The sequence below is a fragment of the Aspergillus lentulus genome, assembly GCF_001445615.1.
Source record: "Aspergillus lentulus DNA, contig: Alt01, strain: IFM 54703, whole genome shotgun sequence".
Lineage (NCBI taxonomy): Eukaryota > Fungi > Ascomycota > Eurotiomycetes > Eurotiales > Aspergillaceae > Aspergillus > Aspergillus lentulus.
In genome coordinates, this window is record NW_028322123.1 from 1,355,272 (window position 1) to 1,375,066 (window position 19,795).

Sequence of the window (19,795 nt, forward strand, 5' to 3'; positions counted from 1 at the left end):
CTAGATAGCAACTCTGATAAAACTCAAAGCTGACTTTGCATCAACTGGTTATCCGCGTAGACCAGGCTTGGTTACATTGATTACGATCAATTGTTGCAGGCATTCGAGAATTTGTGTGGTAGGCACTTCCCATGTCTCAAGACGTCCCAGAGGGTCACTGAGCTTGAGACCGGACAAAGGCTAGTATTTTGTCGAAGTGCGATGTCCTAGTCAATTTTATGTTGTCGGGATGAACGTGCCTAGGGCAAGGGCAACATGTGATGTTCCTGATGATCAATTTTTTGTTACTGAGATTTTTGACCAGCTTATTCTTGAGCTCAGAAGTAATAGTCATCGTTAAAATTAGTCTTCTGTCCAAGTTAATTAAGAAGACTCTCAAGGTTGAGTCGACGAATTGACGTACTGACGTGAATGTTGTTACCCAATCCGCTCTATAGTTACTCAGATGACGGCAGCACATTGTAGGTAGCATCCAACAGCGTCAATGATAATATTCCCCTATAAAGAGCGTCATTATTGAAGACTTTTGTCAGGGCCCTATGCCCTTAGCAGGCAACAAGTACAAATACCAGAGACCCAACACAGTAAGAATCATGCAACGATCGAAATGACTATTAAGTATAGATATACATTCGCATACGTCCCTGCATAGTGGCACAGCTTGAATCCCGCTGACATTGTCCCATCCTTGTTTCAACTACAGCAGGTACAGAGCAGCGGCCGCCACGGCAGCAACACCCGCCACATTGGCCTTGTCGGACCCAGCGTTACCGGACAGAGTGGTAGTTGCGGAAGCACTGGCGCTGGTAGATGTAGAGCTTGTTTCTGTGCTCGTCAAGGTGCGCGTGGTCGACGCAGAGCTAGAAGAGTGATGGTTTGGGCTCGAGGCCGAGGAGGAAGAGGGGGTTGAAGAGGCCCCTGACGACGAGGTAGTAGAGCCAGTGGATGAGCTGCCAGTCGTGGGTTGAGTCACAGTCTCGGTTGACGATTCCGTAGTGGTGGTTGTCGCCGAAGCTGTGGTGCTGGCAGCGCCGACAGGGGGCACGGAGATTGGGTGCCCGGCGGCAGAGCACTGGGAGACAACGGCGACGGAGACAGCTGTGAAGAGTGTCAACAGTTATCTCGATGGATGTTTGTGGACTGAGGCAGACTTACAAGACTGATCGGCAACGTTGCAGGCGCTCTGCACACAAGGTGTGATATTCGGAACGAGTTCAGGCTTCTGGCAGTGGCAGGCGAAGTCGGTTAAGGAGGAGCATCCATCAGCGGAGAGGGCAGAGACGAAGCAGTCCAGCTAATGAGTAAGGTTAGTCTCATGGTCATGTTGATTACTGGTACCCCTTACAGAGCAGCTCGGGACGTCCGGGAGCTGCGCACTGACAAGGCCAGCAGCTAGGAGGGCGAGGGAAGTACGAGAGATGTGCATATTGATATGAGGTGCTCGAATCAATTCAGAGGACAAGGTTGGACAAAAAAGACCAATTCAGAAACGACAGTATAAATGACAAAATACTGAACGAGTGAAGACTGTTGAAAGAACGCCATTGTACATTCCAGGGGCGGAAGCGTTTTATATACCTTAGTCCAAGCCAGGACTGTTGCACCAGACCCTGGACAGGCTGCATCACATGCTGCAATTCATTCTTGAAAACTTTTGGGGGACACAGAGTGATCGACGCATCCAGAGCCAGTTGACCGCAGCAAGCTTGACGTATGCATGTCAAACTTCATCTTCTCATTCGTCGCCACTGAGTAGTGATTGCGGAAGTTTGTGCGACTCGCATTCATTCGAGGACACTGTCCCCTCAATGATTCCGATGCGTTATAAGCCCGAGATGTGTAACATTCCTGTACTCTGTTGACTGTAAGTAAGACGACTCTCTCAGGCAATGGCCGCAATGCAGCAATCCTCACCTTCTAACATAAGCATTAAGTATAGCAGAAGGTGTTCAGGCCATCCATGAATTGGAAGCATTTACGGGAGCAAAATTCCAGAATAATGCGTGGACAGATCCTGGTCAGGAGAATGGCACCGAAAGTTCACAGAAATGGGAAAGCAAGAAACCAGCTATCCAGGGAAAGGTAGCATCGCATGGATTATCGACCTGTCGTCCAAGGTCCAATACGATCCATCCCACAAATGGGAGAGAAAACCTTCAGCCAGAAAGTCAAGATTGATACTTGATGCAGGAGACTGAGCAGCTAAGGTGCGGGGGAGACCCCGGATGATCGTCTTGAGACGCCAAACCGCTCCACAGTCAAGCATTAATTATTAATGCCTCACGTCCGCGTCAAATCGAACAACTGATGGCACGAGAGTCGAGAAGTGCGTGATACCTTGCAGAGCTCCACATGTTGAACTTCAAGGTCAGACTGAGCTGGCTGATATTAACGGTGAGTAAGAATTACCGCCCAGAGTGAGCAAACTTCATCACTAGAGTGGACTCAAAAAAAAAAAAAAGGTTTGAAGAAAAAGCTAAACAGACTTCGTTTGCATCATGATGATAATCCATGAGACAGACGGAAAGTAAGTGAATAGGCTTCTGATCCTTGACCTGGTCGAACTGGACTGGGCAATACATTAGTACTCTGCGCTGCCGATCACTTCTTTGGAAGTCAGTGCACGACCCTGACCTCAGTTGAAAGTGTTGCTGCGTACGTACTCTGAGTAACAATAAGCTATTGCTTCCCGTCAGCTCAGATTAAAATAAAAAAGGGGTCGTCTACGGATCGGATACAGACAAGGGGAGAAAAGAGCCGAGTTCATTCGACGTCTTCAACAGCTTCCAGTGCTACAGCAGGAAGACTCGAAGATACGTGAGCATCAAAATTGCGTACAAATGAATATCCAACCAAATGACCTGGCCACATGGTTGAAATACCTTGTTACTAGCAGTACAGTCAGTCGACTTAGGCTTAACAGTGTCATCAAAACCAAGTAATTCAGCAAAAGAAAGAAGCTAAGAAGATCCAGGTCATTAATTGATTCCTGTCGATGTATAATCTGCATAATAGACCGAACGCCCTGCTTGGAATTATCAACCCAACGCCGATTCAGCACCTCGTTAACCTCCCAGGTCATAGTGTAAGTGACAAAAGTTCATAGAAAGGTTCTCAAGACAGCAACTCGTCGACATAAGCTCTCTGCTTCACTGTGTCCTTCTCCTTCAGCAAGACGGCAAGGACTTCAATAGGAGGATTGAGGTTCAGCATCTTCGCACGTCTCCAGCGCTTTAGCCGAGCAATTCCGATACATGGCTATATCATGTTAGAGGAGCTCTCAGCGCAGAAAGCAGCAAGTAGTAAGATATCATAGACATACCCCATACTGACTAGACAGGTCAAAATGTCTCAGTATCTTCTCGTGTAACGATAGGTCTTCCTGGTGGACTGCTCATCAGGAATATCGTCAGCATCTCCTTTCCCTCGGCCAAAGTGGTTCTCAACATCACAATGAGGAAACCCACCTCGAGGTGCCTTCCTTGTCTGCTCTTCCTTCTTCCAATACCGATGCAGTTCCTGTTCTGTGATCTTGATCGCCTTCTGATCCTCCTCGCTCAGCGGTTGCTGGATCTCCTCCCGGGCTTGTTGTCTGACGGCTAGCTCCGCAACGTGCGGCCGTGACGGCTCCGAGGGAGCGACGGGCGCTTGATCCGGATCTGGGGCCTCTTCGGTCGAGGAGACAGCAGCCGAGATTGGTTCGAGGTCTTTGATCTTCTGAGATCGTGTCGATGTGGCCGATGGCTTGGTGACCCTGGACTTTCCGCCGAATGAAAGGGTCGACTGACCTGAGCGGGAGGCGGCAGTATTGCCTCCGCGGCGACGAGTGGTGGGCATATTCAATATATTCCAGGATATGAATGTAATTTCTGTATTAAAGTAGGCCGTTTGAGGCTGATAGGTTATTGCAACTTGCAGTTTGTGAGATCTGGTTCCGGTGGATGTGGAGAAAGCGATGTCATGGTGGGCGTTGCACATGGCAACCGAACCGTCAACTTGTCAACCATCAACCACTGGACGGAGGTACATACTTTAATCCAATCTGGCACTGAGAATACGCAACTGAGGATAAATTTGGGCTACAGATGGCTATAGGTTGGATAATTTTGGTTAGGGACACATGTCTTCTACAATGGGTTAAAAGGGAAATCCCTAAATCAGCTCAAATGCAGATACTGTATCTCCATACCTTAGACCAACCTGGCACTACAAACAGCTCTAGGATCAAAGATAGGGCCCTCCATGGTGCCAAAAAGCTCATCTATCATCCTTTTATTTATTTCATTATTATAATACAAAAGCGAAGGCAAGTAAAAAGCTCACGTTGAGTGGTCACATTGGGCGCAGATTCCGTGCTGTCGAAGATGTAAGCATACTAAGATATACTCTCATACTCCCGGCATATAAGTTGATACCAATGCCATTATTGACCAAATCTATCCATACACATTGCTCACTCAGTAACTGACTGAGGCTGGAGATAAGTGGAATAAGCAGAATATGAACAGAATGAACAAATTCCAAGCCGTCTTCACCTTAGACGGAAGGCCACTAGGACAGCCGCCAGGTGGTCACAGCCTTCATACTATCAGGAAGCCTATTGCAATCCCGAGTAAGCATAATTCAACAATACAACGGGGTTAAGTTCTGGAGATGGTTGGTGACGATATCCAGAGATCCTTGTTTGCCAAAGAGAATGGCCCCGGCTCCCAGCCGTCGTCGCAAACTGTGGGCTGATGAGCTATAGTACGTAGATAAGAATTCTGTAGCCATCAGAGTATCTCGAGCTGACGTGGAGTGTCCCAAGTAGAGAGGCAACGCTGGGGGCTGAATGTCATGTCGGTGCTGTCAGATCGTTGTCTAGCTGATGCCTGTGGAGCTGGTATCCAACAAGGCTATGACGTAGACCGCTGAAAGGTACCCTGTTGGACGACGAGGGCCAGCATTAACAGCGAAGGATTAATTAGGTATCTGAATAGCCTTAATTGTTGGCGGAGTCCAAGGAAACCGTCTGTAGCGGTTAGTAGTATCATGTTTAAAATTGCCTGAGGCTCAGTTTGAGTTATTGGTGAGTTCCAGGGTTCCCCGTTCCGTAACTCTAGACAAAGGGAACATCAATCAACAATAATGGGTACATAGTTCAAAGAGGAACGTGTTTTCTCCGAGTCGAGTCTGAGGCTGAAAGATAACCGTCCAATACTCTGAGAGATAAGGTCATGTCATGATCTAGCCCTCGTGTTGGATGCAGATCCTCGCGGATTGTAGCGAAGCGAGGCCTGGGGGCAGTTCTGTCGAGTTCGAGCGAGAAACAGAAGTCCTGGACTTAGCCGCTCCAAATGTTCCCCATCACTCTCCTCCCCCCACATCGGCGCCAATAAACAAACCGCCCTACACCCTCTACAGCCATTCAACTTCATCATCGCTGAAATAGTACAACTACCCGTCCTCCTGCGATTGACTTACCGTCTCCATCCCGAAGCTGCACACTACACACCCCTATCGGCGAGCAGCTTTTACCGCCTACTCTTGAATCCGTGACTGCACCTAGAGCCACATCCGTTCAGTGCACCTGCGTCATTGTAAGACCCTTGGCGCAGATGCGATTAAGCGGGACAGCCTGATCGTCCGTGGTCTCTATGAATTATCAGCAGTTAACAACGTCCCTCGAGTCGCATAATCTCCGCAACAGCCCCGGAGCGCATCCCTTCCAACCGCCGCGTGCCCATGGTGGTGCGGGTACAGCCCTCTCACTATGGCCGCCTTCGTGCGAGTGTCAGGCCCGCCGAACGGTAATTTTCTGATCGGCTACCCTGGTATCTCTGCGACTATGGTAAGCGCTGGTCAGGATGATGTGAAACCGTGAGAGACTAACGTTTTGACGCAGCCGCGAATTGAAGGTAAAGTCGAAATCAGACCCAGCGTCGGCATCACCGCACCTGTCAATGTATCCCTCGTGACCGTATCTCTCCATCGCCGTGAGACAATACACCCGTCAGCGGACTCCGTGACCAAGAAGCATCTTGCGCCCCCTAGGAAGGAATTAACTGATATTGTCGGCAAGGAGATGCTGCTTTTCCGATGTCCGGCCGGTCGAGAATATGAGGAAGTAATATCCATGGATTTACCTTTTGTCCTCTTCATCCCGTTCGGACGTGGTGGATCGGACTCTTCAAGACGTGTTCCTCCGGCCAGCCTGCAGCTCCCCAGTCGCACTGCGGAGACGTACTACGAGATTGTCGTGACCGTCCAGCAGGGACAATCGGAACAAAGAAAGTATGCATTTCCAGTCCCGATCTCACGATACGACACATTATCCACGTTCGGAATGTACAATCGCCCTGAATCGGCCGAACGGGTGACGGATCACTTGGTGACTTTAGGAATCTCGTTACCGCGATGGTCTTACGGGCCTCTCGACCCCGTCAGCGTCTACGTCAAGCTATCACCAAATCCGGACTGGATGACCAAAGCAAGGAAAGTCACAATCAACAAGATTACTATTGGTATCGATGAAGAGATCATCTACAACCACGAGGGCGATGAACCACAGCGCAAAGTCAAGACGCTGGCCAAACGAACAGAGCCAATTGGCGTGAAGTTGCCGCCTACCGGCTTTTTGACGAACTTGGGCTTGGTATTTCCAGCAAAGGATCTGCGAGATGCAGAGGGAATTCTTCCTAGAGGTAGAGCAGCTTTTCCAACGTATGCTGTGAGCGGTTTTACTACTACAGCAAGTCTCTACAAAATCGAGTACTATTTGACAGTCAAGGTTTGTATTCTTACCCAGCCAACTCAGGGCAATTTCATCGAAACCCGGCTAACCCAAGTGTAGGCGCATTTGACGTCTGCACGAGACATTGCGATTCGACAGCCAATCGTCGTTTGCCCTCTTGATCATGCGGGGTGCAAAGAAGAAATGGAAGCCATCGAGCAAGCTGCTCGAGATGCAGTCCATGTGAACCCAGACAACCCTATGTTGCCTCTCCCGTCTATTGTACGGCCCAATGATCCCAATGCTCTGCGACATCTCGGAGTGGCAATTGTTGGAAACCAGAAGAAGCCACTAATCGATTGAGAAATGGCTCAGTTTCCTAAATCACATCATTTTCGAACTAGACCAGAATAATTGTGGTCTGCTTAGAAGTCCTCTACTACCTCAACCGCCAACCACCTGTGACAGAGCCTAAGTTTCAATCACGGTGGTATGCCCTGCTTTAGAAGCAAAGCATGGTTATGTTTTACGAATGCATGGGTCTGGAGTTTGTCTTGTTGCATGTCATTCAGGGTAGCCTTTCCATTTTGTTGTTTGTTAGGGGCGGGGAAAACGAGGTGTTTGGTCGGCCTTGCTTATATCCTGGGAATGTCGCCGGTGGGACACTCGCTTTCTCATATGGTCCTATAGCCATATAGTTCAATATAATATGTAAGATCTATGATGCCGGAGTGTCTGAACATTCCCTCAGGTCGTCCACTTCACCCGGCTCAAAGAACCATCTTCAGGAATTCACTGGAGCGTTGGGTCGAACGTTCTTTTCATGACGATAATGACGACAGACCTCGCTGGACTCGTCCGTTTGTTGCATGTTGCAGCAATGGAGAGATGCCAGGTTGTTCATGATCAACCGAAATCCGCACTCAGGGTCAACGAGACATGAAACACCGGGAATGGTGGATCATCTCCCAAGCTCCAAGAACTTCATCGCCAAGCTCAGGGTATCTGGATCGAGAGCAGCCGGCTTCTTTTTCTTAACATTGTCGATATCAACCAGGCACTCCTTTAGTATCTTCAATATATTTTGATACTGTTGGGAGGAGGCACCGAATGTGTTAAGAGCATTTGTGAGGTTTGTGTGGATCTGGCGGAGGTTAGGAGGTGCTTGATTGGTTCTTGTGAGTAAGATATACCTGATCAAGTATTTCATTATAATCTATAATAGCAGAATCCATGGCATGTCAGAATTGCCGTCTTCAAGGGGAATGCACATGAAGCTCTGTGAAATATTATCGGTCGACGGCTTCCCCGCGATTTGAAAAGTCACAAGCGGAACTGATAAGCTTGGACCACCGAGATTTTTTTATCGGAGATTGATATCAGCTCTTACCACTATCCGTGCACAACACACTCACTTGGAGCCAGGAGCTTCATTCACAACGAAAATGGCGGACATGGATGAAGATGTCGCTCGTCTGCCGTCAAAGGACGCTTCCACCCACATCGAGGCCGACCTATCGGACGAAACACAAGACTTCCGCATGCTAAACCACCTTTCCTTGTCAGTATTGTTCCGCGAGCCAATTGGCCCTTAGATGTCTGGTCCATTTACTAAATAATTGCGCCATAGTCTTGCAGATCCATCACAGTCCAGCCTCCCAAAAAGAGGAGAGAAAGACTTCGAGCCCAACCCGACAGAATTCCAAGCTGATGTCCTCGCCGCCTCACGCAGGGCTATGCACAATGCCCTCTCGTACCCCCGACTCCACCACCCAAAGCACAGGATCGTAGGCGTATACGCTCCAGATGGACCCGCCGCGCCGTCGATAGCACCTGTCCTGGAAGGCGAAACGCAGAACGCCGAGTTGAAGCCGGGAAAATCTGCGGGGACGAAGCTGGGGGTTCATCCGGACGCGTGTGTGTACGTGTCCAATCCCAAGGGCCAGTTCTTCAAGACGATGGGCCAGGGGGACCGGTGGAATAGGGTGTGGTTGCTTCCTGAGGAGGCGCTGTACATGCTTGAAAGAGGGAGTCTGGAGGTTCGGTGGCCGGTTTCCGCGACGGGGTGCGGAGATGCTGGAGATGCGGGCGACTCGGGGATTCCTATGAGCTTGCAGGCGGCGTATGCGTGTTTTATTGGGCGCGGTGGGTTGACCATCGATAAGTTTACAGTTTATACGGGATTGAAGCGTTTGGGTTATACGCTTACTCGGGCGCCTGGGTGGTATGACGATACGGAGGAATCGAGGGGCGATTCAGAGACACAAGAGCCCGTTCGGGTTGGTGCAGGTTTAGCAGGGGTGTATGAGCGGTTCTTGAAATGGCTTCAGACTCCAAGTCCTAGAGCCGCGACAATACCCCTTGTGGGTGTTGGAATTCATCGCAGCTATAGTAAGTTGGTCCTGGAAGCCATGGTGTACAAGATAACTGATTTTCCAGGTGATATCTACCGCAAGCTTTCCATTATACCTTGGCATGATCCTACAGTCCCCCAGTCTCCAGTTCTACGAACCGAAGCCCCCTTCCGGGTTGTCTTCCATGTCTATAAACCTTCAACGCCCTTCCGCAAGTCTGCTCCTCCTGCTCCAGATTTCAGGATTGCTGTCATCGACTCCCGCACTCATTCTATACCCACACTCTCACAGCTGGGCGCTTTGCTCGAAAGCACGCCGCTAGATCCGCCGCGAGGCGAGAAAATGGACAGACAGCTCTATATGCGGCTACGGCAAGGGTATCGAAACGTCATTCTCGCCGTCATAGACCAAGGTGTTGTGAGTTACCTGCGAGTTGCGGATGCCGCGTTTGGAAAAGAAAAGCTATACGAGAACAGAGGCACTCCTCAAGGAAATAAAGTAGGAGGATTTTCGAAACCGAAACCGAAACCTAAGGCGCGATGACCAGACACTGTCACCTGCATCTGCAACAACTACCCTGGATCAAAGATATTATGGAGCATGTTTCCCCTGGAATAAAGCCCTATATCCATGGAGATGGACGAGGCCTGAATAAAAGGGACATGGGTACTCTGCCATCATCTTTAGATCGTCCGGCCATTGAGCTAGGACCGGACGGGATGCTCAGATGGCTAAGTCGGGGAGCGAGCCCCAACCTCTAGAGCGAATGCTCCATGATGGGAAGGACCGTAAGGCTGCCTCTGCCGATAGGTCTGCCTAACTGGCAAAGGTGTTCTTTTTCGTATGCGTGAAGGATATCTACCCGAACCGAACAAATGATTTATTTCTATAGAGGATACCTAGCCACCAACTCCGGTTGTTGAAACAGTCATAATCCTTGCATTGCAAAGTCGTTGCCTCATGAATCGTGAAAGAAATGCAACTAAAAACAGTTAGTCACAAGGCAGAAGAGGAACAGATGAACGACAGTAACATACACCCCACACATCAAGTATCCAGATAATCAGCTGCCATCAACAACTCTAAGCACAGCTCTGGAGGAATATCCATATCGGGCACGTTGGTCTGGTTCTTATTTTTCTCGTTGTAACAAAAGTACTCGCATACTTTCTCGAGAACAACTCCACTGAGATTTTCGAGGACGCAGCGACCTGTTATTGCCTCGGAGAATTTACCTGCAACATAGTGAAAAACATATCAGCGTCTGTTCCCCGCGTAAGAAAGGTGAACTGATCTGTCTTACTAGAAGGTTCCAGCATGCGTCGTATCGTTCCAGATACGCAGGCTGCACTCCGGGGGATGATGAACTCGAATCCGTCGCCTGATACCAGTGTCACATACTCGGGGGGTGCAGATGATGAAGATGCCATTTTGGAGTATGAGAGTGGTTGCTGTTCGTAACTTGTAAGAACGGTTGATCGGGGAAAAAGATGAAGGCGAGTTGTCTTCCCAGGTGGCCCGTGCTGAAGCTGTTCCGATAACGATTCGATCTCACCTTCAACGGATCGAAATCAGCACGAAGTTACATGATTAGGAGGATACGCTATAGAAAGCTTCAATTTTCTAAAACTTGACTCATTCTTGTATCACCAATCGAGCTGATCTAGAAGTTGGTCCGATTCCAGTCTACAGATTGAATCGAGTTTGTTCTGCCCTATAAACAGCTCGGTTGTTCATGGAGAAAAGAGGCCGGATTTATCGCCATAAATCAAACCATTGAAGAAAGGTCTTCTTCTGCCTTGACGAAAAGACCATCGCGACTCAGTCATGTACCATGCGCATATTCTGCGTTCCCGCTTCCGCGGCGCGACAGCATCGACATCATGGTCTACATTAGGTCCTCAAGCACAGCCTGCTCATCAGCCTAAGACCAACTTTCATGCACACTTCCGCAAAATGGCTCCTTTATTATCAAGGCATCTCAGCGGATGGTCATGGTCTACCACACGGAGTGGCAGTGGTCCTCCCCTCAGGTCTTCGGACCGATTAGCTGGTCGAACATGTATGATCACAGGCGGCACCTCTGGCATTGGATTCGCCATTGCAGAGCGATACCTCCAAGAAGGTGCCAAGCGCGTCATCCTCGTTGGAAGATCTCATGAACGGCTTGTCAAAGCTGCTTCTAGATTAGAGGCGTCTACATCTGGGAACGCGTTCGCTGCCGTCCAATCAAGCAGTGATAGCATCGTTCGCGAAGTAGCAACTAAAGCCCCCGAAACAGACCAACAACCTCAAAACAAAGATACGCAGGCAAAGCCACATGGTACACCGATCGAGTCCTCGAGTAGAATCAGTCTCCTCGTCGGTGATATATCAGAAGCCGGAACGTGGCTGCGCCAACTGGAGAAGGCACTGGTGAGCTCTCCCGCCCCGGTCTCGGATGATAGCATCTAACAAATCCAAACAGCAACCGGTCGACATCCTCGTCAACGCCGCAGGCATCTCCATCTCGAACATCCTCGCCAAACTTGAACCAGACGATATCTCCCGAGTCCTTCGCACGAATCTCGAGGGCGCAATGCTAGTCTCGCGAGCTCTCGTGCGCGCCTCCATCCGCAGTCAGATGAAAACACGCAATACCTCCAGCACACCTGAAATACCAGTCCCCTCAAAATGCATTATCAACATTTCTTCCCTGCTTGCGGTCAAGGGAGGCACCGGCGCGGTACCTTATGCTGCATCCAAGGCTGGCATCCTTGGACTGACGCGCTCGTTGGCTGTGGAAGCTGCCCAATCCCTGCGAGGCGTTGTAATTCGTTGCAATGCGATAGTTCCGGGTTATATAGAAACGCCGATGATTGCTGGTAAGTCGAGTCCTAGTGGAGACGTCGCTGGTTGTGACCATTCATGATCGAATACTGATGATATAACTGCAGATTTCAGCGAGGGCGAAATCTCCAAACTGAGAGAGAGTATTCCTGTTCGGAGGTTCGGTACTCCGCATGAAATTGCGGATGCGGCTGTGTTCCTGGCGCAGAATGAATACGCGAACAACTGCGTCCTCAATCTGGACGGTGGTTTGAGCGCGGTCTGAAGAAAAGACGACACGACGTCTACATAACGGAGTCAGAAGCTATGTACCTGCTATGACAGACAGGCTATTTTACGGCTCAAGAGGATACCACGATAGACTCCGTCGAAAGAATGCCATGCGCAAGTGGGGCAGTAACTGATATGCTTGACCAATCTATGTTTCATTTCGGACTTTTCATGTTCGTGGGATATGTTACAAGGGCATCATGGGACAAAGATTGCAGATTCCCAATTGCAAATGCGACATGCAAGAGCTGGCACCTGGGAAATAATATGACAAATACCAACGCCGAGTTCTAATGGTGACATCTGGCGGTCGATCAAAATGCTAATATCTTCGACCGCTCAGTCGTCGATCAAAATAGCGCCGCCATCTGCCTCATCCAATACAATGGGGTGCTCTCCATCCCCCTCGGCGACGGAGGCACTCGCAATACGTTTTGCACGGTCGTCACCGTCGGTGAGACCAGCTTCCTCCGCTTTGCGCTTGCCCGTAACTGCTGCACCATTTACAGGTTCTGGGACAGGAGGCTCTCGTTCCTTGGGCTTCCGTGGAATATCGATCATCTTCTCTAGAGAGACAGGTTTTTCTGCTTCAGAGGGCTCCGGTCTGAAATATAGTTAGCACAATTACCACTAGACCCTTTATCCTGTAAACTTACTTTTCAGGTACAAGCACGACAAGCTCGAGATTGACACGCGGTTGTTCATCCTCTTCGTCCACGACAGTGAGGAAACTCTCATTCTTGATACCGAGATCCGACAGTTTCTTGGGCAGGTTGTCTTCAAGATCCGGATCGTAGATAGTTCCCAGCTCATTGCTCAGAGAGAATTCTTCGCCGTAGCCCAATTGCAACCGGAGTACATTCTGCACTAGGTCATTCACAGTCGCACGTTCAGGGTCAATCTTGATTCTGGCAGTGGCAACCGAGCACACAGGGCAGCTCGGATTGGGCGGTTTCAGGGAATCAGAGTTGACGGCGCGCGCCCCAGAGCGTTCAAGGAAGACCTGATCGAGGATGAGAGGTCAGATTACACGAGGAATGAGTTCAAAGGTAGTGCGTACCATTTTGGCATTTTGAAAATCATCTTTGAGAACCTTGAAAGCCTGCAACACGCAGAGCCCCGCTGTCATCGCGTTCGTTGTCGCAATTGCGGGAATGATATTCCCAGCCATCTCTGATACAACAATTAGCAAGAGAAATAAACCAATGATAGCATCAAGCTCACGTTTCGTATCAAATTTTGACTTAGGCTCGATTCCGAAGATCGTCGCTCTAAGGTTGGCGCTCGCAGTGACAAAGTCGAGAGTATCGACATCATCCTTGTCAAATATCAGGATCGGCTTCAGACCGTCCTTGGTTGTTTCTTGCAAAGTCTTTAAGCGTTTGCTGAGTCGCTCCAAGCTATCTGACCGTCAGCTATTGCTCGCGAAGAATTGTCTGAAGCGACAGGGTATCGGACCTATCCTTGAAAACAACAAAGTCCTCAGTTAATGACCACACTTTCTGATCATTGACAGAGACGATGGGCTCGATTGAGGAAGATTCTTGTTGCAGTTTTTCGAAATCTAGGGGCTGGGGTGCTGTTCGGGTTTTCCACATGTCTTCCATGCCCCTTAACCGCTCGATGTCTTCTTTGAAGACTTTCTCGAATACCTTCTGATAGAACTCGGTCGAGCCCATGGACTCACGGATTGCTTTCAGAGCTTGAGCCTCCTTACGCAGATTGGCGATTTCGGCAGCTGCCACAGGGTTAGGACCGCCTTGCGATACGTAGACGACCAAAGGTACTTACCGTTATCGGCATCTGCTGAATGATCGAATTCTTCCGATTCATCTTCGCTGGTACCAAAGAGCTCGCTTCACAGCATTAGACATGTTTGAGGCTAATGCGCGCAGAGATGCGTAACACTCACGGGAACAAGTAACTCTTAGCCCAGACAATGCAATGAATGGGTTGGCTCGGCGTGCTCCTGATGGTGCACACTGGAAAGGTCTTGGGTACTTCCTTTGAATTACAGTCGTAGCACTCGGTGTGATTCTGTGATAGTTAGTAAAGATGTGAGGAAGGAAAGGAGAGTAAGGGCTTACCTTTTTGATAACCTGCACCTGTCCATTGAACCCTGTTGTTCCGCTCTCAATCAACGGCACATTGGCAGCCAGACACATTCTATTAACATGTCGCCGGGCGTCAAGGTTGTCAAGCGCATTGAAGACTAAATCGAAGGTCGCGAACCAATCCACATTGAATTGGCTGTCCTTGATGTTTGCATGGTATGCTTCCAGCTTTGCGCTCGGTTGAAACTTATGAGCCACTTCCTTGGCAACCTATATGATTACCCGCATAGGTCAGACCTTGTCCGTCATATCGCGTAACGTAGGAGATCGAAGCACAAAGCGAGCGGACGCGGGAAGGCAGAGGAACCGATCAGACGGCGAAGACGTACCAATGCTTTCGGCTTCTTGATATGTTCGTAGCGGAAGAGAAACTGACGGTTCAAATTGCTCAGATCGATGGTATCGAGGTCAATGATATGTATTTCTCCAAAGCCGGACAACAGAAGGTTTTTGAGCAACTCGCAGCCGATACCGCCGGCACCAACAAGAAGCACACGCGACTAAGTTGGAAAAGAGGTAGACGTCAGCATCAAGCTTTATTCAACGGTCGCGAGTACAAGCGCATTGCGAAAGTAAGGGTAGGGTGCGATATAGCTACCTCTTTGATGCGCCTGGAAAGCGTTCCGAGGGAACGCTTCAGATAAGCGTCCCTTGCCATTTGTTGCGAATTGAAGAAAGATGGGTTGTGACGTAGAGCTTCAGGGTTGTGGGAAGAACATCCCCGAAGTAACTGATCACTTAGAAGCAGAGTTGATTGAACGAAGGAGGGATATCATAAGGTATGCGATAAAGTGCAGGAGGTGTTGGGAGAAAGTGAGTTTAATAAGGTAGTTCTGAAGAAGCTGGAAGGGAATCCGGAAACAAGACGTAACCAGGCGCAAGGTTGAAAGGAAAAAGAGTGCCGGGGTCAGTTCAGTTCCGTCGCAGCTTCAACCAACACAATGGCGCCTCATCCATTGCAGGACGAAAAGGCGAGTGAATACGTCTGGTGAGACTCTTTGGGATCAGTCAATCTCATGAGGAGTGTTTTGACTACAAAGACATTTTCCAATCTCAAGAGGGAAGCTCTCAAACTTCGCGCACGGATACGCTCTTATCAGCGTCAAGTGAAGAGAACGGTAGATACAGGCTGATTAGGAAAAAGGGCAGCCTTGTTGCGCCTCTTATACCTAATCGGCGTCCAGGCGGTCGAGAATCTTAGAGAATTAATTTCTTAGGGTGATGAGGGAGAGCAGATGGAGAACAAGCAGTATGCATGCATGGCTCTAATCAAACCTCCTGACTGGAGAGACTGCTGCATCTGCCCGAGCCTGGACTGTGAGACCTCACATTCCTCTCATTCTCTCGTTCTCTCATTCTCTCATTTCCGTACCAGCTAGACCAGTATCTATGCATATATGCGTCACTTGTTATGCAATTTACTCAGTACTTTTCCCCTAAGGATTTGCGGAGAATATGATCTTGCGCTATGAAATCCTCCATCTATCTAGCTGGTCTCCAATGATTTGGAGATGATCCAACGTCATCACAGTAGTGGCAGTTCAATGGAGGAACATCTCTCCACATCAGCATCAGACCATGGAGTCAACATCTCCCTGGGGCTCTGTCGCTTTTCCTCCATATTCAATGATTATTGGGGTCAAACAATCATTGCATCCGCGCCCTAGCCCCAGTTCAAAGGGGCGAGGACTGTGGTCAGAGACATACAGCTCTGCTGCTGGACTTGGATGGCGGGACCCCTTTGTGCCTGAAGAATGTGGCACGAATCCGCATCGCTTACCTAACCTCCCAAAAGAAGTTCCCCGAAAATCCCCAGATAAGATAAAGAAGCCAATTTTTGGATCTGAAATTGAGGTTAGGCAGCTGAATCATTTTTCTCTCAACCCCTTTCCTACAATTTAACATCCTCTCTGGTTTGTCTACAGGCCCTCTCCATGCTGTGACTTGCTCAAAGCACCCTTCGGTCGTCCCCATAGAATTCGAAAAAGACTGGCTCTGTAGGGTCCCTTCCTTTGCGGCAAACTGATCAGCCGTCGCTGAGTCAAAGGCAATCTGGCGATATAGTTCTCTGCAACTATACGTCCGCGCTCGAAAAAGACCCCTTACTCCCGTGTTCACTGGCACCAATCTTGGTTTCTAACAGGTGGATATATACCTTCAGTTATAGCCTACAATTTGGACAATTGTGTGAGGACTCCTAGAAATAGACCAGAATGATAGCACGCGCCATGTCGGACGACGAAGCCGATCCCGAGCTCCTGGCCCTTCTCCGCAAATCACTTGGACTAGATGGCGGGCCTGCCAATCCACAGACTGCGGAGACAAAAGTCCTCGAAAATGCGCAATTTGTCTTCGATAATGCCATTGACGTCGCCCTGAGTCCGGCGAAGGTTAAGGAAGCGGCGGAGACAATATGGCGGCTGATGCAGAAGAAGAACTACTCAACCGAGACATGGGCAGATCATGAGTTGCACCCCAAGGCGAAAGACGGAAGCACAGTTGACTTCATATTCACGATGGATCTTTTGAACTTTAGCTTCTGGTCGGACCAAACTGAACCGTCCAAGCGATTCTGCATTGAGTATCGGGGGAAGAAGTGGACAGGATATTGGAGTCTGGTAGCCGCATTGCAAAGGGCTTTGGATGAGGGTAAGTCCTCTGTCAAAATCTTCACACTTGAGATGAGACTCACGCCCTCTACCTTCAGGGATTCAGATCACCACACCAGAATTCTGGATCAATGAGGAGGAATGCACAGACGCTCTTTTGAGACATGTTTTTCGATCAGCGAGTGAAGAGGAGATTCCACTACTTGATGAACGTCTCCAATGCCTTCGTGAAGCAGGCAGGGTCCTTTGCTCGGTATGTTGATGCCATGTCGTAATCTCTTATAATTCGAAACTAATTCAGTGCGTTTCTAGGATTTCGACGGCAGCTTTGTGAACTGCATTTATAGCGCCAATTACTCGGCCGCAGCTCTTGTCAATCTTCTTGTAGAAAGCTTTCCCTGCTTCCGAGATGAGACAGTTTTCCAAGGCCGGCGAGTACGATTATACAAACGCGCACAGATCCTCGTGGCAGACCTCTGGGCTTGTTTCAATGGAGAAAGTTACGGAGAGTTTCATGATATTGACAAAATCACGATGTTTGCCGGTAGGTTTATTTCCCTCCCAACATATCACGGTATAACTCACAAGTGACGACTGGCAGATTACCGAATCCCGCAGATGCTCCATCAACTTGGCTGTCTTTTATACTCGCCATCGTTAGAGACCCACATCAGGAGTAAAAAGGTGATTCCCAGTGGCTCCAACTGGGAGATTGAGCTGCGCGCAACCAGCATCTGGTGCGTCGAGTTGATTAGGCGTGAGATTGAACGCCAACACCCTGAAGTGAAGAAGCAGAAGATATCAAAAGGGGCATCAACTGAAAGCCCAGCGAATGGAGCCACTTCATCCGAAAGCGAGACAAATCCTGTTACACAAAAGCACATCCGAAAGGCCAGTACGCAAGATACATCCGGCTCGGGGATAAATGCTATCTTGATCGACTTCTTCTTGTATGATACAGCAAAAGAGTTGGAGAGGGACGGCCGCGAGACCATTCCGCATCACAGAACGAGGAGCATTTGGTATTAACCCATATGCAGCACATGAACCGATTGGCACTTACCATGATACCCAAATAATTTTTTCCCTGTTTGCATATTCATGGCGATGCGTTCGGCGTACGTACCGTCCGGAGTCATACTTTGCGCTCCAGTTTACTGGGATTTTCTTTGCTGTCACTTCTGGGAGTTAGGTGACTTTTTTACGCTCTGTCGGATTGCCATCTACTGCACTATTGGTTTATAGAGGATAGAGGTGATTTTTGGCATGTTTCAGGTCGGTACGGCATGGATGAGGGGGCATGTAAAACCTATCTAGTTAGAGGAACATTATAGATGTTTATTTAGGTCAAGGGTATCATAAAATTCATATCATGCAAATGAGAATGGTGAGATAGGACTCCCGCTATTCATCTGGCAGAGGTCAACTGCTGAATGCGCGCCATTATATCGGCCTTCCATTCAATGTAATCCTCGCGGCGATCAACACTCAACCAGTCGACCCGGTCCTGCATCATTGTCCCCAAACCAGGCAGGAGACCTTTTCTTTTCGATGAGTCCTCCAAAAGAAAACCACGGCCCGCACCTGTTGTCTTCTGGCGCTTTCTTTCACTGTCACGGCCGCCATATTCATCCGACAGGTACTCATCGTCTCCGTCCACTTCCCCAGCCTGCGGGATATTCTCGAACCACTCCTGACCGTTCATCCAGCCCTGCTCCATGATTAACGCAATCCACTGATCAACGTCGTCGCGGTGCCGCCGCTCCGTGGACGGCAGGCCAAGGCTGACAAGGGCAGTCTGCCGCATCTCCGAAAATGTCTTCTTGTCCATCTTCCGTGCCTCGCCTGCCTCCGAAGAGCCATCGTCTGGTGCATTGCGCCGGCGTGCAAGCACGATGAAGTAGACTGCTACGATCAACGCGTACACAACTTCCTTGAAATCCTCGTCCTTCTCTGTATCCTTGACCGTGATGATCGGCTCGAGGAATTCCATCATTTCTTCGTCCAGATCCTCGTCATTCTTTGCTGAGAGGTTCGAGATGAGGTAGAGGATCGATGATACTCCAGCGAAAATATGTGGCGGCAGAGTTCGAGAGATCGGGGGCCGAGACCATGTGCTCGTGCGCGGTGCTGGAGTGGAAAGTGTCTTGCACACTGTCCGGATCGAATCCATGACCCACGCAGGTGCATCGGGGATGATCGTAGAGCTGGACAGACCATTGGGGCGGACCTTGGTGGTTTTCTGAGGGGTGGGCAATGGTGCAGCCCGTCTATCTGAGGCATTGACTGCTTGTTTGAGAGGCGTCGACTTGCTCGGGGTATTTTGAAGACCTCGCGGCGTCGCAGCGGCTTTTGCAAATGCTTGTGCTTTCGTAGGCGTTGAAGGTACGGAGCCGGAGCGTGAAGGCGTCCCTGAGGCTGAACTGTCCCTTGCGCGCTTTGAGGGGCTGGCACTAGTCGACAACGACCGTTCCAGAAAAGAGTATAGCTTCTTGTATGCTCGTGGAGGGCATGGAGGATGGCCAAGTAGCGGAGGAAGTTTGAGAGCCCTGCTCAACCTGGAGTAGCGACGGCTCATTCAGCTCATGTCAATCAAGTGGGTCTGAATAGTTCTACCTTCTGCATGCAATCTCGGCACAGGCATATGGCCTTGCAATCTCCTCTTCAGGCTTCAAGCTTGCTGCAAAGCTTCGTGATTGCGCGACCAAGGACAGGGCTAAGCTGACGAGCTCTGGTGGTAGGTTATTGGCGTGCGTCGGCACTAACGTAGCCAGAGCTTGTTCTACAGGTCTGTTGTTCATTTGGGGGCTCAGCACTCAATGGAGATATGTCAATGAAACGGGTTGTACTTGGTCAAGGGATCTGTCCGAAAGCTGCGGACTCCAGCTATTGTTAACGTGCTACCAT

The 19,795-nt window shown here is 49.5% G+C and overlaps 9 protein-coding genes across 9 annotated transcripts; 4 read left to right on the top strand and 5 right to left on the bottom strand.

Annotated features, from left to right (window-relative positions):
• Window positions 1-697: 697 nt before the first annotated feature.
• Window positions 698-1,426, bottom strand: ALT_0416 (CFEM domain-containing protein; the record flags this gene model as incomplete). The annotated part of the gene is made up of 3 exons (XM_033555040.1): window positions 698-1,098; window positions 1,156-1,294; window positions 1,346-1,426. The coding sequence occupies 3 exons, from the start codon at window positions 1,424-1,426 to the stop codon at window positions 698-700; spliced, it is 621 nt and encodes a 206-aa protein (XP_033410931.1).
• Window positions 1,427-3,114: 1,688 nt separating this feature from the next.
• ALT_0417 (putative DNA polymerase delta subunit 4) lies at window positions 3,115-3,837 on the bottom strand (the record flags this gene model as incomplete). Its single annotated transcript, XM_033555039.1, has 3 exons — window positions 3,115-3,258; window positions 3,323-3,390; window positions 3,468-3,837. 3 exons carry the CDS (start codon window positions 3,835-3,837, stop codon window positions 3,115-3,117), a joined length of 582 nt encoding a protein of 193 aa, XP_033410930.1.
• Window positions 3,838-5,752: 1,915 nt separating this feature from the next.
• ALT_0418 (arrestin C-terminal domain-containing protein) lies at window positions 5,753-7,075 on the top strand (the record flags this gene model as incomplete). The annotated part of the gene is made up of 3 exons (XM_033555038.1): window positions 5,753-5,830; window positions 5,885-6,769; window positions 6,833-7,075. The coding sequence occupies 3 exons, from the start codon at window positions 5,753-5,755 to the stop codon at window positions 7,073-7,075; spliced, it is 1,206 nt and encodes a 401-aa protein (XP_033410929.1).
• Window positions 7,076-8,157: 1,082 nt separating this feature from the next.
• On the top strand, window positions 8,158-9,609 carry ALT_0419 (tRNA-splicing endonuclease subunit SEN54 family protein; the record flags this gene model as incomplete). The annotated part of the gene is made up of 3 exons (XM_033555037.2): window positions 8,158-8,273; window positions 8,343-9,103; window positions 9,152-9,609. 3 exons carry the CDS (start codon window positions 8,158-8,160, stop codon window positions 9,607-9,609), a joined length of 1,335 nt encoding a protein of 444 aa, XP_033410928.1.
• Window positions 9,610-10,113: 504 nt separating this feature from the next.
• Window positions 10,114-10,496, bottom strand: ALT_0420 (elongin C; the record flags this gene model as incomplete). The annotated part of the gene is made up of 2 exons (XM_033555036.1): window positions 10,114-10,301; window positions 10,370-10,496. 2 exons carry the CDS (start codon window positions 10,494-10,496, stop codon window positions 10,114-10,116), a joined length of 315 nt encoding a protein of 104 aa, XP_033410927.1.
• Window positions 10,497-11,022: 526 nt separating this feature from the next.
• ALT_0421 (SDR family NAD(P)-dependent oxidoreductase) lies at window positions 11,023-12,160 on the top strand (the record flags this gene model as incomplete). Its single annotated transcript, XM_033555035.2, has 3 exons — window positions 11,023-11,481; window positions 11,534-11,930; window positions 12,003-12,160. The coding sequence occupies 3 exons, from the start codon at window positions 11,023-11,025 to the stop codon at window positions 12,158-12,160; spliced, it is 1,014 nt and encodes a 337-aa protein (XP_033410926.2).
• Window positions 12,161-12,504: 344 nt separating this feature from the next.
• ALT_0422 (E1 ubiquitin-activating protein ubaB) lies at window positions 12,505-14,937 on the bottom strand (the record flags this gene model as incomplete). Its single annotated transcript, XM_033555034.2, has 10 exons — window positions 12,505-12,769; window positions 12,822-13,168; window positions 13,226-13,338; window positions 13,390-13,565; window positions 13,624-13,903; window positions 13,957-14,021; window positions 14,078-14,202; window positions 14,253-14,489; window positions 14,609-14,779; window positions 14,878-14,937. 10 exons carry the CDS (start codon window positions 14,935-14,937, stop codon window positions 12,505-12,507), a joined length of 1,839 nt encoding a protein of 612 aa, XP_033410925.1.
• Window positions 14,938-16,492: 1,555 nt separating this feature from the next.
• On the top strand, window positions 16,493-17,917 carry ALT_0423 (queuosine 5'-phosphate N-glycosylase/hydrolase; the record flags this gene model as incomplete). Its single annotated transcript, XM_033555033.2, has 4 exons — window positions 16,493-16,928; window positions 16,987-17,141; window positions 17,201-17,432; window positions 17,490-17,917. 4 exons carry the CDS (start codon window positions 16,493-16,495, stop codon window positions 17,915-17,917), a joined length of 1,251 nt encoding a protein of 416 aa, XP_033410924.1.
• A 379-nt stretch (window positions 17,918-18,296) lies between these two features.
• ALT_0424 (uncharacterized protein) lies at window positions 18,297-19,689 on the bottom strand (the record flags this gene model as incomplete). Its single annotated transcript, XM_033555032.1, has 2 exons — window positions 18,297-19,446; window positions 19,505-19,689. 2 exons carry the CDS (start codon window positions 19,687-19,689, stop codon window positions 18,297-18,299), a joined length of 1,335 nt encoding a protein of 444 aa, XP_033410923.1.
• Window positions 19,690-19,795: the final 106 nt, after the last annotated feature.